The sequence below is a fragment of the Thermobia domestica genome, chromosome 2 (genome assembly GCF_964235325.1).
Source record: "Thermobia domestica chromosome 2, izTheDome1.hap1.1, whole genome shotgun sequence".
Taxonomy (NCBI): domain Eukaryota; kingdom Metazoa; phylum Arthropoda; class Insecta; order Zygentoma; family Lepismatidae; genus Thermobia; species Thermobia domestica.
In genome coordinates, this window is record NC_137455.1 from 97606385 (window position 1) to 97624049 (window position 17665).

General features: G+C 35.7%; 1 protein-coding gene across 3 annotated transcripts in view; it reads right to left on the reverse strand.

The window, feature by feature from the left end:
• The window catches only part of LOC145674274 (BSD domain-containing protein 1-like), a 61191-nt gene extending 47577 nt beyond the window's left edge, over positions 1-13614 (reverse strand). The window contains exons 1-3 of one of the 3 annotated variants that reach the window (XM_081744113.1): positions 13464-13613; positions 6621-6656; positions 809-854 (exon numbers count right to left, since the gene is read on the reverse strand). In XM_081744113.1, the coding sequence (XP_081600239.1) occupies positions 809-854; positions 6621-6656; positions 13464-13474 (93 nt within the window). In that variant the 5' untranslated portion in view covers positions 13475-13613. Of the gene's footprint in view, positions 1-808; positions 855-6620; positions 6657-13463 lie in introns of all 3 variants that reach the window. The other 2 variants (XM_081744123.1, XM_081744130.1) reach the window with 2 other exon arrangements.
• Between the last annotated feature and the right edge of the window lie 4051 nt (positions 13615-17665).

A 17665-nucleotide genomic window follows, 5' to 3' on the forward strand; every position in this document is an offset into this window, starting at 1 on the left:
TGACCATTATTGCCTAGTTACACTGGTTCTACACGATACAGATCACATTTTCGAATGAAAACTTTACGGCTCATTTTCGCAAAACTTCTCCGCCAAAGTTACAGCGTTTTGTCACGACACGGCAGTACTACACTAGCAGTTCACTTCATTAAATACTTTAACCATTCGGGTCATATCTGACTCTCAAATTGTACACCAGTCTCAGGTGATCACTTATTAAAAAAGAAAAAAAAAAGTTGTATTATTTACATCGGATAAATTATACCATGTATTTAAAATAAAGAACCAAGAGACAAGGGTAGAGATTGAAATACTGATTTGGAATTTAAAAAAACCGCTCCTCGCACCTATGGTGATCAGTACCGACACAAAACAGCAGAATTCTACCATTCCGGGGTTGGAATTGAGAGAAAAGGATGAAAACTGAATCTATTCTTGGAACGATGAAAATATATATGTAGATACAATTTCTCGCCCTCTTACGCCTTTACTCTATGGTGATGCCTGCTGACACCGGAAATAGTATATTTTTACCATCTTCGGTTTGAATAGAGGGTAACAGGTGAAGAAAGAACTTTGGACAGTGAATCCATAATTAAAAAAAAAAAAAAAAAAAAAAAAAATCACGAATTCTTACCGTTTCTGTTGTGATACCTGTCGACAAACAGACATAGTCGTTTTATAAGATTTAACATACTTATAGATATCATAGTTTGGAAGTCTTAACATTACAAAGAATCAATAAAAACATTAAAATGAAATTTAAAAATTAGAGCACTTGAAGTAAAATTTCGGTTATATACTTTACCTTATCTTTGGCTGCTTGAAACCAACTACCCCACCAATTTTCCTCCCTGGAAAGGGAAAAGCAATACATACTAAGTTCAAATTTTAAAATATCAAAAATGATGAAATATTATTGTAGTTATTTGAATCATTTTGAGAAAAATTAGAATCTTTCTAGTGTACCCATTATTTTAATGAGGAGCATTTTATGACTGACTTCTTTAAATTTGAATTAATTATATGAAATATCATTTGCTGTAACTTTATTATTACTACTAGTATTTTTAAAAAGTTTCTTTCAATATCATCTACTAGTCATTTATATATATGGATAAGATAACACAATAGAAAGTCAGACCTCAAAATTACCGACGTAACATCCTATTGCAAATATTGAATGATCTTATTAACATCCTCTAAGCTTTTGAGAACCGAATTCGAGTTTTTAAGGGTCATCTGCAAGCTGAACAGTAGAAGGAAGGGGAAGGGAAAGGGGAGAAACGTAATTGGTTGATTCGCGAAAGCCCAAATGTTGAAAAGTTGTTGGTGGTTCGATGTTACTGCTTGAATCTTCCTCGGTTCAAGTTTTAGGCATCTATTTGCCAAAATGAAGGGAGTTTCCTTACGCTTACAGATAGTCGGAATGATTGGACGAGCACGGAAGAAACCCAAATGCTACCAACACTTCCACTTGGAAAGTATGCACGTTGACGTGGGAAAGAGTTTCGAACGCATGCTTATATGCAACCCAACTGCCTAAGTAACATTCCCCACTATAGATGTAAATTGGGTGGTTAGAGGAAGAGACATAACACGAAATTCACAACTAGATGCTGTACGCAATGAGTAAATTTTAACTATAATGTTTATATAAACCTTACAGTACTTTCAATATTGTAGATTTTACCTTTACTTAATAATTTCAAATCTGGCTGGGGTTGCCGTGAGGTCTAAGGAGTTAGGCTAGAGATCGAAAGACCTGTCTGTGGCGGGTTCAAATCCAGTTCAATGCATGGGTGTTATGTATTGTCCTCTACCATTGTCTTCTTTAGCCTAAAGATGCATACGTATGGCATAATATCTGTCAATAATGCTTTTACGTAGTTAAGAAAATAAGTCTTCTTTACCTGAATACTTCAAACAGGATTACCTTTGAGTCCACTAAATGTTGCATTTGTATACACATTGCACAAACAAGTCACTTTTGGCTGAGATTCGCACATTTAATTCGGTGAGTGTTTTTAAATTTGTACATCACAAGTGACTTGCTTTTTGTATTACAATCGTGTATAAGAATCAACTTTTCGTGGACTCACAAGTATCCTTTTCAAACATTCAAGTAAAATATAAAAACTTTTCTTCTACGTGTGAGTGTGTGCGACAGAGCAATTCTAATACAATATTTTTCAACTGTTGCCTGGCAGTCGATAGTAATACATGAGAAGTAATCACCCATTAATATTACTAGGGCACATTAAAAAAAAAAAAAAAAAAAAAAAAAATTTAGATGTGAATTTTAACAAAAATGTTACGAACTGTTATGTTTGTTAAAAGACAAGGATCAGTCCTAAGTCTTGGAATATTCTGATACACAACACACCTGTATTTATTACAGTACACTGGAAGTAGGTTAACATTCAATTTGAACCCTCATGCTAACTGTCTGCACCTACAGTTACCTTTCCACCAGTTCCCTGATTCCACGTCTTGTTCTTAGAGGCAAAAAAGTCAGCCAGTGCTGTTTCCATCCCCTGCTGATTGGTGTAGCACAGTGAGTTTAAGAAGTGTGTCAAGGACCAAAACAGGTAGTAATCCAAAGAGTCAAGATCAGGACTATATGCCGGGTGTGGCACGTTTCATGACAAATTCCTGATTTTTTTTTTTTCAGTTGAGTGTGATTTTGCGCTATTGTTACAACAGTTCAACACTACATATGTTTGGCGTAGTGCAAAATACATCCGCTCCAATTGTTCGGAATAAAGGTCGACATTGATAGTACGACCGTTAGGAACGAACTGGAAGTGATTACCCCCTCATAATTCTACCACAAACAGAGTATAACTGTATGCTAGAAACGGCCCTATTTGGCGAGCGGTTCTGGAAGTTGTCCGTTACTCAACCACTACTTTTTGAACCACTATTTTTTCGGGAAAAAAAAAACATTTTTTGTCGGGGATATGTGAAAATTCGTTTCAGGAAATGAAATTATCGCGGATTTTGCATCAGTTGTAGGGACAAATCCACCTCCCTCTGGGCCTGAGCTGGGGCCAATTCACGTGGCACAACGCGGCAGCTAGTGATGGGTTTTTTCGAGTTAGTGAATGGTGACCGACCCACTACAGTGGACTGGAACATGCCGAGCTGGTTTGACAATGGTCCTGTGCTACTACTAGCGAATGGATTTTACTCAATGGCGCGTCGTATGACCTCAGAATTTTTTACCCTGAGACGGCCAGATTTTGACTGATCTTCGACATTTTTAACAACCTGTACGAAATTTCTGGAATCAACGAATCGCTGTGCTGTGTGGTTCATTGCACCTTCCTCTTTCGCATCACAAATGTTTTGGGTTGCTGCCGAAGCATTATGCTCGAATCTGAACTCGTACAGTAACAGTTCACGTATCAGATGTTAAGAACTCAGCATTAATGCCACTAAAAATTGACTAAATACTGACGGAGTAGCGGCCTCCACTTACCACAATACCTCTTGGGTCAGTTTGACCTTGTACGTTCTTACGGCCGATCACGGTATATATATATGCGCATGCTGTTGGGATTGTTGAAATATTGCAGGACTTACGACTCACCCCTAAAGAAGAATTATATTCTTAACCACGTAAAATCTCACGAAGTCCAGTCGAGGAAGCTAGTAGGCAGGTTTCTGAAATTACTGATAAAAATAAATTCTACAATTGGGAATACTGTAAGATTTGTATAAATCTATATATTTAAAATGCTAAGTTTATATGTTTGTCCCCAATCCTTTCGACAATGAGATCTCGAAAACTACACGTGCTAGAAATGTGTTGTTTTCGCTGGTCGATTGCAAATTTTGTGCAGATTGTAGAGTTCTCATTCAAAATTTCAAAAACCGTGTCGTTATTGTTCTATTTAACATTTTAGAGGCCGTTTTGAGCCCGTAAGATTAACATTGTTGCAGCCAAACCTACGGTGTTAGGTAACCCCTACAGAAGTTACGTATGGCGGGTTGACGGACATTGCAGGCGCTTTGCTTAAATCTGGATGGCAAAACCTATTGCATGCTGACAACTTCAAAGGCTTCAAGAGACGCAATGAGATGTATCGAACAGATATGGATTTATTAGAAAAAAATATTTTCACTTGATGTGTTACTTCTACAAATTTGCTACAAACTCACTTAAACATAGCAATTCACTTCCTTTGTGAGTCTCCTATCCTTTACTTGTGTGAGTAAGGAGACATGCACAGTGGGAAGGAGATTCATGGTCATAACAGAACGATGCACTGAGTAGACAGCGCAGGCTTAGCTAGTATTATAGTAAAATTTAAGGTTAGGAATTATATTTCTGGATACTACTGGTATCTATGGTCTATGATATCTACAGATAGCCAGTCAGCAAGTAAGATTTTTAAAATGCACCAGAAGCTCAAATTGTCTAAAAGATTTAACATTATCTAAACATACATGATACTGAAGCTTTGAAAGACTGCCTCATGCAAGACTGTATGGTCTATGATATACTGGGATCTATGATACCTACCAGTTTCACGTAGGAGGGACCATATTCCGCGGTGATCATATTATCCGGCGAATTGGGGAAGGAAGGAAGCGGCCTGGGAGCATTATGTACCATTAGTATTTCCCTGGTATAAATGAGGGGAAAACCTCACTTTGGATGACTGGTCTGAAAAAGCTATTACAACTTACCGACCGAGTGTATCCATCCCCACTGGGAATCGGACGCCAGGGCCGCTCACACCAAGCGGGAATGTTAGCAACTACGATACACAGGGCTACTAGAAGTATTTAATAATAGAACTGATATATTATGCTTGTATATTTGTCCAGTGATATAATTTTAAACATTCTACTATTCTCTGTCTGTCACGATGTCAAAACTTATGCCAGGAACTAACATACGTAACACGATAAAATTAAATGCACATAAGTATACTATATTCACAAGAAAACTAAGTATAATACTCTCTAGGAAGAATTCACATCTTTGTTCAAAACAGAAACACACACACATAAACATTATAAATTTAAAGACGAACAACAATATATGATATGAAACATGAGTCCCTGCTAGTTCATCTGCTGAAGCGAATTGTTTGTAGTAGTTTTCACAATGGAATGGGGCGATTATGAAATTCGTGTCATAGTAAGGTAGCCAGTCAGCAAGTAAGATTTTTAAAATGCACCAGAAGCTCAAATTATCTAAAAGATTTAACATTATCCAAAGATTCATAATACTGAAGCTCTGAAAGACAGCCTCATGCAAGAAAGGCCAAACACCACACAAACTCCGGAACTGGTTACAACAGTGGCAACTCGTGTGACAAACGTCCTGTAAGGGAATGGACAATGATGGCGCGTGAACTAAAAATATCCAGAATGTCTATATCTTGTGAGTGTAGTTGACTTGGGACTACATAATTACAAACGACTAAAGGGCACTTCCTCTGAAATGAATTGAACAGCCAGAGAGTCATAACGACAAATCGCTTACGAGTTAAGACGCAAACAGACATCGACTAATCCTCTTTACTGATGAAAAGGTTTTCCATGTTGAGGAAGACTGCAATGCTCAAAATGACAGGGTATACGCCACAAGTTCAAGAGAAGCTGACAATAAGGGTTCAGACCGGAACAACACCGTCCTGTGTCAATCATTGTGTGGTGGAGTGTGAGTTACAAGGATACAATTGAGCTCCATTTCTGTGAGAAAGGATTGACTGATTTTTTGAGTTTAACGTCCCGTTCAGCAGCGAAGCTATACGAGACGTGGACCTACTGATTAACGTGGAATTCGAACCACCTGAGCTCCCATTGGGAATTGAACCCGGGCTTCCCACGCCATCTGAGAGAAAAGAGTAAAAACATTAGCTAAAAAGTACAAGAAGACAATGCTAGAAGGACTTGTCAGAAATCTCAACAACACCCTGTTCCATAGTCAGAAGTGGAGTTTCCAGCAAGATTCGCACCCACACATAAAGACTTGGATAAATCCAGAAGTGCTTGCAAGCAATGTATCAGATATTCATTTCCACATTTGACTGATCTTCTGGTAGTTAGGACATAAACCTCGTGGATTATAAATTGTGGTATGTGCTTTAGCAATAGCTTGCAAGACGAGGCATCTAAATGTTGAAAACTTAAACATCTCTTTTGAGAAGAGACTGGCGAAATTTCCTGTTGAAGTCCTGCGTAAAGTAACTCACGAGTGCTCACCAAAACTACAGAACTGCGTGCGTGTTAAAGGTGTGATTTTGAATAATGATTTGTGTTTATTACACATCCATGTAACTGGTATTATTAAGATATTAAAGCATCTTTCAACATCTTACGTCAATTTTTTAAAGACTGTACTACAATGGAAAGACGGTGTTGGGAAGAAAGCATTTTACTTTAGCAAAGCATTGCTTTAAGGAAAAAAAAAAGTCTTCAGTAAAAAGAAAACGTACGCGCATTGTTTCATATTTGTATATTTGAGTTTAAAGTATAGTATGGTAGAAGTTATGGCATGAGTGATATTAAATTATTATGACAAGCACTATGCTTTTTATTACAATAGTAGGGATTTAGTTTAATTTAGTTCGACATGCAATATTTAGCTTTACACATACCTTTTCTGTATAGCCGATTGTACGGGGCGTTCATCACTGAAAGATAAAAGGAAAACATTAGGAAATAACTTTATAACAATAATCAAATTACAACAATTTATGAGCAAGATTCAATTTTTATGAAAATAAAAACGTCCTTTGGCTTGAATGGGATCACAACCAGATAACTTTCTCTTCTTCGTAGGTAATATTTGATTTTGCCCATCTGTTATGATTTTAAATTACTATGGTTAAAAGCTTAACATTTAAATGAAGATATCAAAATCTTTAACAAGTACAAAACAAAACCAATATATTGCATTCATTCTTAGATAAATCGATCATGATTTACATTTTTATATCCATTCTTCTTTTTTTTTTTTTCAAACCATTCATATACAAGCTAGAAAAGAAAATGTTTTAACGTTTCCGCTGTTATAATTGGGATTACTTACCAATAGAGGTAATTACGATTTAAAGTATATTTTCTTCTATTTTCAACAGCAAGCTTGAATTTTTACCACTGTCGTATTACCGTTTGCATCCAAAGCTTTTTAAGAACTATCACTATTCACATTTGTAGCCAATGCCTTTAACTCTCCTGTAGGTTCGATACCACTCGATTTCAAGTTCGAGCTTTGACACTGGCTCCATTCACTTCCTTCCTCCCTCTCTCTCTCTCTCAGTGTTTTTCGGGTCCATGACATTTGGGCGCGGTCGTTTGGACGCAAAACATTTTATCCTTCCTACCTACATATGTTATAATGTATTTCGTAACTAGAGCCAAATGTTTAAGCACTGGAAATTTCGAAAAACTTCCGCAAATTATTTTGCAAAAACTAAAAGTAACATACTGAACACAGCGAAGTTTTTGCATATCATGCACAACTTGTCTCTACCAGTCGAAAAGAGATGGGAAGAAACCGTAGCAAACTACTGACTGTCCGGTCTCCGTACTAGGCGGCTTATTTTTAAAGGGATATTCCCTTTTAATAAAATAAGACACGTGTAATTTGTATAAAGAAAAAAAAACGTACGTTTTTCGTTAATATTTAGTAATTTTAAAGATGTGGCTACATATTCATACTGTACTGTGCCCTTGATTTTTTGAGTCAGACATTATTAAATTTATCTTAAAATGTGTACAACACTGTACATAATTTCATTTTCTATAATAAATTATACCAATATAATATGTACCAAAAGGTCAGAAGAAACGAATAAGAGCTGTTTTTTGGAATAAAAATGGTATTTTTAATGAAATGGGTGATTCAGGAAGTATTTACTGAATGCTTTTTTGTTATTTGATCTGTCCATTAGGCCGGACAGTCAATACTCTATTGTATTAATGAAAAGTTATTTCTGATTTTATAAAAATAGGCACTTATAGTCACTAACTATACCTTACCCTCTTCGGTCCTGGCTTCTGGAAAGCGCAACAAGAATTTTTCATTGCACTTTTTTGAAGGTCTATAGGGTGGTGAACATTACAAGAATATGATTTTTTGCGTCTGATGACGTCATAGGGGGTAGCTGATAGTCCACATACGGGGACTTTGGTTCTTAAGTAGTATTAAAACCTGCTTATGTGATATTATACGTTTAATTTATTATGTTTCCATTTAACACGACAAATACACGATGCACTTTTATTTTACTGATATAACAACTGTTATTTCAGTAAAATAAAAGCACATCGGGGTTTCTCAAACTATGGTTACTTATTACTTAGGGCCCAGAACATATAGTGTTGATTTAAAGTGACTACTGTACATATATGAAGAAAGATTATCTTTAGTACTGGAAAATTCTTTTACATTTGACGTAAAATCGAATAGGTCACTGTTTGTACTTTTAAGAAGGTTCTTTATTTCACGATCATCGAGCAGCTTCATAACTAAAATAAGAAACAATAGAATTTATTCATACAGGGTGGCCCAAAAGTAGGTATACAATCTCGTATTGATCAACTCATTGCTTTTTATATCATTTCCTATTGTTATCCATCAGGTAGAGTTAGTTTCTTTATTAGCTGTTTTTTATGTCTTTTTACGTTCGGAACGTACAGCCGAATCTTAAGTTCGGAACAGCCGAAGCAAATACATCTATACGGTAGAATGTTATACTTGATCAATGTAGGGGTGTATACCTACTTTTGAGCCACTCTGTATAACTAGGAAGAAATACTAATGGTTGTTATTGCAACACTGACTACCAATAGCGGATTTACGGGGCAGTGGGTGTTCGGGCTGAAGTCCCCAAATTTCCGGTATTTCTTTATTTAAAAAAAAAAAAAAAAAAAAAAAAACTTAATATAGTCATGACTATCATGATAAACCCCAAGCGGTCCGTTTCAAAAATTCCGGAATTTCTGAGAAAAGGGAAGTATTCCTACGCAAAGACCCTTCCCAAAATATTTTCTAAATCTGCCACTGTTAGAAATTACAACTCAGAAATCGAAGAGAACAATTAAGATAGAAATTCCATGATTTAGTCGAATGCAACATGTTTAAGCGACGACATGATAAAAAAAAAAAAAAAAAATCTAAACTGAAATATAGCACAATATGACCCCAATGATCAATTTGTAGGTACCTCCCCTTCCTATCCTAACTAGAAGTTCACACAAGTATTAGATATGAATCAGGCAAAATAGATTAACACTTATTTAGGTGTACATACAATCAAAATAATAATTTCATACCTAGCGTCTTTTTTTTTTCAAAATTAGAGAAATACCTCTGCCCCCCCCCCCCCCTAATCATCTTACTTTGAATACTGAACTTAACTTCACCAGTGATGTAAACATTCAATAATGCGGGCACCAGAGACATAAGTTTAGAAAATTTAAGTAATTAAATGTTACTGTACAACAATAATAATAAAAAAATACCTATTAACATTTGAAGTTCGGAGGCCAGTACACCCTATGCCCAGCCATATCATCGCCCAAATGGAAAACATCTGTACATATATGCAATGATAAAATATTTATGTCGAATATGCTTTTAATTTGTTTTGTGTAACCTTATACCTTTTATTAGCATTTTTATTGTATATCATGAAATGGGTAATACTTCTTTAAGAATTTGTATTGTAGATCTGAGGTCCACATTTGTGGACCTACACTAAACACATGTGTAGCCGAAATACTATTACGCAGATCAAAAAATGTAAAATTGTTACTACTTCTAGAAGTATTAGACACATATCTAAAAAAGTATTGCCTTCAAAATATTGAAAATAATAGAAAAAATATTTGGCTATTTGCAGTCCTCTCTACCGAAGCCATCTTGACTCAGCATTCATAGAAACAAAACAAAATACGTGGAAAAACAATCAACAAATGTGCCACCATGTGACAAATTTTTCAACTAGAGAACACAGTACTGAGATTTTCGCGTGATGAGAAAGTGACATTACTTGAGTCATCCATTGGAAACGTTTTTTTCTCAATGTCAAACATCATAGGGGATTACAGTCTATAAAATTACGGAAGAAATATCTAATGTTACTTCAAAGGAGGAACGTATAAGTAATCAAAATATATCGGAATCTTACATCTGATCTGCTTAATTATGTTCCAAAATATAACCAGAAGTGTATGCTCTTAAGCACGTAATACTTTGTAAGGAAGACGTCGTCAATGCAGTGTATTAAATCATAATCCACAACGATAAAACTGTCTACCATATAAGACGTCCAACTATCCACGCCTATGTGCATATCTACCATCGCTGACGCGCCTGCTAAGACGCACCCCGCACAAGCCCACCAACTTTGCCCTACCCTTACGCGGGTTAGATAGCATTAGTGCTTTTTAGTGGCCACCTCGCACAGGTTGGTTGGTGAATTCTGCACTGTCATTTTTATGGTATATGTCAGCACACTGTATTTATAATCATATCGGCTAAGCCGCCTTAAAGCGAATCTGCAGCCAGGAATGCAACTGCTCCCGTAAGAAAAAAAATTATACGGTACCGTAGCTCTGTTTACACGAGAAGCGACATTAGCAGTAGCCAATGATATTCGATATTTACCGCAGTGCAGCACAGATTCTGAAGCCTCTGATAATTATTTTTTAAACACATTTTCTATACCCCATGAAAACACACAATAGACTCTACTAACATTATTCACTATAAAAGAATTCACGTTGTACGTTTAAAGACATCATCTCTCCTTGACTCAAATGTCTTGTTTTGAACGAGATAATTTATTTGCCTTGCTTTGATGCCTAAATGTTTGTTCAGTAATCTTGAGCCTAGATAGAAGAGAAATAGAAGAGAAGGGGTAAACGGATGATGAAATACTTAACCGTGAACGAGAAGCAGAAAAGAAAATCACATTGGTTCTACTGGATAAAGAAGTGTTTTGGTTTACGAAGGAAATACGATATTATACAGAAATGCGATATTATACGGAAATACGATATTACTTTTTTCAAAAACTGCTCGTATTATACTTACGAAAATGTTTATATTGATAAATAATAGTAGGAAAAAACTGATCTCATATGCATCTAGCAGAACACAATATAAAGTACAGTTCGTAAGTTATTTTGAATACTATTCTTTGATAAGTTAGGGGTTCGATTTCGCATAAAAAGAATTTATTAAATAAACGCTTGAGTCCAAATATATTCGCACTACACCCGAGACAACTTGTTCTAAAGATTTTCACAATCGCTTTCTATGGAAATATTTAAAAGTCTGTAACATGACAACTACTTGACTAGAAACATGTGGTTTGCACATATGTGTTCATAATTACTTTTTCTATTTGCTAGATAGCAATCACTATAGTAATTTAATATTTCTTGGAAGCGCATCCAATACTGACAACACTGAGCAGCTGTGACTGAAGACAGTAGAAAACCCTCTCAGAACCATGCATATATGGTCTCCTAAACTGGGACTGTACTTTTATTGGTAGTGATCTTTGTCTCATTAACTGCTCCGATTACTGTGATCGTTTAAGTGATTCATCACGTAACCAAATCACTCATCGTAGCAGTGAATCGGAACAATAAACCGTGCTTGCCATATGACAGTAACTAGAACTTTTAGTTTTGGTTACATTTAGGTGTAAAAGTTGTAAATTTCCAACATACAGGAGCTTCACTGCATTTCAGATTTAAATATTAACTGAGTAAGGTGAGAAACATGGAAAAAATTCGTAACAAAAACTAAATCCCATTAATCTGAAATAACACTTCAAATATTACCAATGCCTTTGCTAATTAACGGGTCAGCTTAGCTGGGTATCGTCAATGATCTTGGTTTCGATGCACTTAAAGACTTCAGTTATTAATTCGGGCTAAGTACCGGAGGGTAGGTGCAGAAAGGAAAAATATGTAAAAGCCACAGTAACGAAAAGGTGGATTGGTAATTTTTCATGAAATTCATGCTAACAAAAGAAGCGTAATGTAGTATTTTCAAGTGTCAGGAGCTGTGTGTTCTTGCTACTATTTTCAGTAGAGGCATGCTGACGTCAGACATTACGGTGTAATGAGGAAATTAATTCCTAGTATTCAAAAATGGTAGTTGTATGTGACAGATGTGACATTTCGATTGGGAGTTTTATAATAAACCTATATTGGTGAACAAAAAGAGTTGTTTTGTGGAGCGGCAGGTATTATTGAAATTGAACACAAAGTGTCGCATATGTAGGAAAACATTTAAAATAACGAAACAGAAGAACAGTTATTTCCAAATGTGGACATTGTATAGATGGTGTGGAATGTCATATGCAAAAGTCGGCAGTGACAAGGTACATTTCTTGGAGGACACAAAGTTAACGATAGAGAAGGTGTTATTATTTATAGTGTAATGGTGCAAAATTAAAAAAGATTCTTAACGACATCCTCAATTACGCTTATACTCACCATCGATGACGCGTCTGCTCCCTATCGACGAACTCGCTGCTGCGCTCCTGCTCTGACTCAGTTAGCATTTATACTTTTCAGTGACTACTTAGAGGTTGGTTTGTTTTTTACGCAGTAGTTTTTAGGATATATTTTCGGACGCATTATTTACATGCAAAACGATAAAGTCCTCCTAAAGTGAATGTCCACCAAGGACTTCTTAAGGAATACCTTCCAAGGTAATGGCACTGAATTTCTTCGAAAATGACAAAAATTTACATTTTTCAGCCTGAAAATATTGGACCTACTCTGCGACACAAAGGCCATTAATTCGTTCATACTAAGGTTATTCGTCTTGAAAAGACTAGTTTCAATCGGAAGCCCTAGTGGTCACATTGTTCACTTAAATGATTCATCCTTCTCATAAAAAGTAATCCATTAAAACTAAATTATTATCTGATGTATATGTGTTTTAGATTATTCCAACTAATTGTTTTGATAATTCAGGATGTGACGTACAAGTTCAGACGGTATTGAAGATGGTAATCCTACCATCAAATTCGAAGCAAATATTTAGTGGCTGCAGAAACGAATATTACTATTATTATTTTTCAGCTAATAAACTAGCAATTTGATATAAATCTGACTATTAATTTGTAAATACATCTTTTGCAAGTGCTCTTTATAAACACTAAAAACGGAACAATGGACACTACGTCATTAGTAATGTTATCACAATGATAGCTTCGAAGAGAAATGCATATATGACAATAACTGAAATATTATATTTTTTCATTAATTTAACATGCAAATTGCCTGAATTTTTTGTTGACAAACGCACAAACCTCATAACATATGCAGAATTTATAACAATCGAGGACATGGTAAATTAGCTGCAGGGCCTTATCACCATATTAGTTAAAATTACGCATGATCCCCTTCGTAAATATTTTCAAAGAAGATAAAAGTTAACAAAACTACTCTTGTGTTTTCTTTACCTTTCCGCCATCCTGCACAATTCCAGATATTACAGCAGATCTGTGCATGAACACGATTACAATTTTATTTGTGTTTATCACTTAATTTCACTAATTGCCCACAGAGGCGCTGCTTGATACAATGTTATCAGATTGTGACCAAAGTTTAATTCTATAAAAATATAATTCTCATTCCTACATTTATTTTGTTATTGTTTTTGTTGTTAATAATACATGTGTGTGTAAACGTTGCACTCAATGGTGCACACAAAATTTCATTAAGGGTAGGATTCACACTCAATTTCATATTCTTTCAAGACACTTATAATTTTTGTAAATACACATCTTGAGAGTAATTTACTTTTCGAGGCCTGAACATTTCTAGTGGTTCTATATAGGCAATATTCGCATCAGACGATTCAGGACTACGAAAGAAATTGATTGACACCGATTCTGACCAACCCTTCCGGAAAATTACATAGAGTCACAAATGACTCTCCACAGTCTGGACATTTCTATTGACTCTGTTTACACAATATGTATATGAATGATTTAGGGTGATGAAACAAATTCATCGATACCAATTTTGACTACTTCCGGAAAGTCACTTCCAGTGCAGTCACAATTTACTTGTCGAAACCTGGACATTTCTATTAACTCCAGAGCCGGCGCGAGGGGGGAGGTCGAGCCGTGCCACCGCCCAGGGCGGCGAGTCTAATGGGCGGCAAAATTTGAAAAAGAAAAGAATACTATTAAAGTGTTATGCTTCGTAATAGGCCCACATGGAAATATTATGTTCACTTGAAAATGTAATTGAACTTACTTCATTCAGATACTCAGAAAATCCAGAATATTCCCCCTCATTTTCAATTATCAAACTACTAGCCACAGGTATCTCGTTCAAAATTTCTCTTGCATCGGCGTAGGGTGGATAAGATTATCAAAGTGTCTTAGTTCACCTTAAGTTGCAAAGAAAATGGGTGGAGCTTTTAACAAGACTAAAAAGTGGTCTTGCAATTGACGCAGAACATAATAAAATGTTAAATGCCGAAGTACAACATTGGAAGAATGTAATAGAACGACTAGTTGCGATAATACAGTATTTTAGGTGAACAATGTTCCTCCAATACGCGGAACATCAGATAAACTTTACACAAGTAATGATGGTAATTTTCTAAAGTGGTAGAACTCTTTGTCAAGTTTGACAACGTCATGGGCTAACACATTAAAAGAACCAAGGGAGGACAAAATAAATACCACCATTACTTAAAAAAAAGATGTCCAAAATGAAATTATTCAAATTCTTGGTGTACAAATTAAAAGTAAAATACTGTCTTTGTTGAGAGCTGCAAAATATTATAGGATAATACTAGACTATACGCCAGATGTTTATGGTGCAGAGCAAATGACAATAATAGTTTGTTTTGTACAAATTATATACAGTAATTGAGAATGCCTTGTAAAAATTTGCGAACATTTTCTTGGTTTGTAGCGGTAACAGACACCACTGGTCTAGAACTGACAGAAGTAATGATTGAACATCTAAAGGAAATGAGCATTCCTATCGAAGACATGAGAGGCCAAGGATATGACAATGGTTCCAATATGAAAGGCAAACATTCAGGTATTCAGAAGAGAATTTTAGAAATAAATTCCCGAGCCTTCTATGTTCCTTATAGAGAACCTTGTCGTTAACTATGCAACCACAAGATCTCAATACACCGTTTCATTTTTTTTCTTTTTGTATAGTTAAAAAAGTTTCTCACTTTTTTTTTTTTTTTGCGTCAGTTCAACGTTGGACCATACTAAAAGAACAAAACCGTTAAGCACCACAAGGTGGAAGAGCCGAATTGAAGCTCTGACGTCACTTAGATATCAAATAATGGAGATTTATGATACCTTACTCCAAATAAGTAACGACAATAGAACATATGGAATGGTCGTCCACGATACACTGTGTATAGCAAACCAGCTGCGTGACTTTCCTTTGCTCATTCGTTATCTGGTATGACTTTTTACTCCACATAAACATAGTAAGCGAAAGTCTCCAAAGCATTAATTCTCATATGTTGGTTGCAGTGGGGTTTCTTGAAAATATATCTGAGTTCATTGAGAGGATCAGAAATGGTACAAAGTTTCAATCTTACTTACTTGATGAAATGGAGTTGGCATCAGCATTAGATATGGATGATCTACGGATAGGTAATACAGTGAAAATTCGAAGTCGAAAAAGAACAGACAGTTTCAGCACGAGACAGGGGATAAAGCTATTGAAGATCCACAAATAAGATACAAGATCGATTTTTATTACAAAGTTTTTGACGTTATTGCGTTAACTTTATGAGAAACATTTGAGCAACTTAAACATTACAGCGAGTAAAAGTAAAGTGTTATCCACTATAATTAAACTTAAAAGTTCAGCAAAAGACACTTTAAAATCAATTAAGGAACATGACTTTGCTCCCAATGTCGGTACTGCACTTAACGGTAGCTAGGGATGCGCACGAGACAAGATTTGTGGCTGTCTCGTCTCGAAAATGTGTTGTAAAAGTGATGTCTCGACTCGAAAAATGTATATTTCTCTATTGGAAGAGCCGTGTCTCGACTCGAATTTTATCAGAAAATTCCTGTCTCGACTCGTCTCGTGCGCATCCTTAGCGGTGACAGTGGCATGTGGAGAAAGAAGTTTTTCGAAACTTAATCTTATTAAAAACTAGCTGCGTTCTTCTATGTCTGAAACACGCTTGAGTAGTCTAGCGATTATATCAACAATACACGAATTGGCTGGAACATTGACTACGCGAATGTGATAAAGGAATTTGCTCATATCAAAGTAAGAAAAACTTCTTTCAATTAAGGTATGTTATATTTATGTATCTCTATTGTGTTTTAGTACATTATAAGGCTTAACCTAATCACTAGTTTTGCCGTAATACTTGATTCACTATATTATCTTCATGCTCCATATTCTATTGGAAACACCTTCTGATATAAAATAAAAATCAAAATTCTTAGTCATGACTAAAATATATTTTTTAAAATTTCATTTTCTGTAAGCGCTACTGTATATCACAAATATACAGTGAAATCGAGCATATTGAATATTGTCACGTATGGAATTGTTTAAATATTACGTAAGCGTTCGAGAGACGTGGTTCATTTTTTGTTTACTTTTCCATTTCATCTTACTTTTTCATGGCACTTGAACGTAGTAGATATCCCCGCGATAGACGGCCGAGTCAGCAAAAAATTATCTTGTTTTCCTAGAATTCTGTGTCATTTCCTGGAATTGGGAGGCAAGTTTCGACAAGCCTTTAGTTGCTATGTTCATAGCCTTTTACGGGTAGTACAGAAGCGCGTGGGAAAATTTTGGTTTATCTGAACCCCTATGAGAACAGTTTGTTGTTGTTATGGTGATAGTCTTGGATGTTCATACTCTTGGAGGGATCATAGTCCTATCAGTTATCATGATCGAAGCTTCCCAATTGATTGATTGATTTTTGCTTTTCGTTATGTATTGATTAGCTAGATGCTCTTGGCCTTCATAGTCTTGGCTGCTCATACTGTTGGACGGATCAGAGGCCTATTAGTTATCATGATCGAAGCTTCCCAATGGATTGATTGATTGATTTTTGTCTTTTCGTTATGAATTTGAACCCCCAAACCCCCTCCACTCCCTCCTGCGAAGAACGTAAGGGAACGTTGTTACTATGCTCATACTCTTGGACGGCGAAGCTTCCCAATTGATTGATTGATTGATTTTTGCTTTTCGTTATGTATTGAATAGCTAAATGCTCTTGGACGGATGAGAGTTCTATTAGTTATCATGATCGAAGCTTCCCAATTGATTGATTGATTTTTGTCTTTTCGTTATGGATTTGAACCCCTCAAACCCCTCCACTCCACTCCCTCCTGCGAAGAACGTAAGCGAACGTTGTTACTATGCTCATACTCTTGGGGCGGCTACCGGATCTTGATGAGAGTCCTTTTAGTTATCACGTTCGAAGCTTCCCAATTGATTGAATATCAAGTTCGAAGCTTCCCAATTGATTGATTGATTTTCGTCTTTTCGTTATGTATTGAATAGCGAAGAGCATACTTAATATCTTAAAATATTCAATGCTTTCTCATCGAGAATCGAACCCGGACCAAAGTGGTATTAAAACATAAATAACAACCATAAAAATAAATTTAAAAAATACATCATTACATTATTATTATTA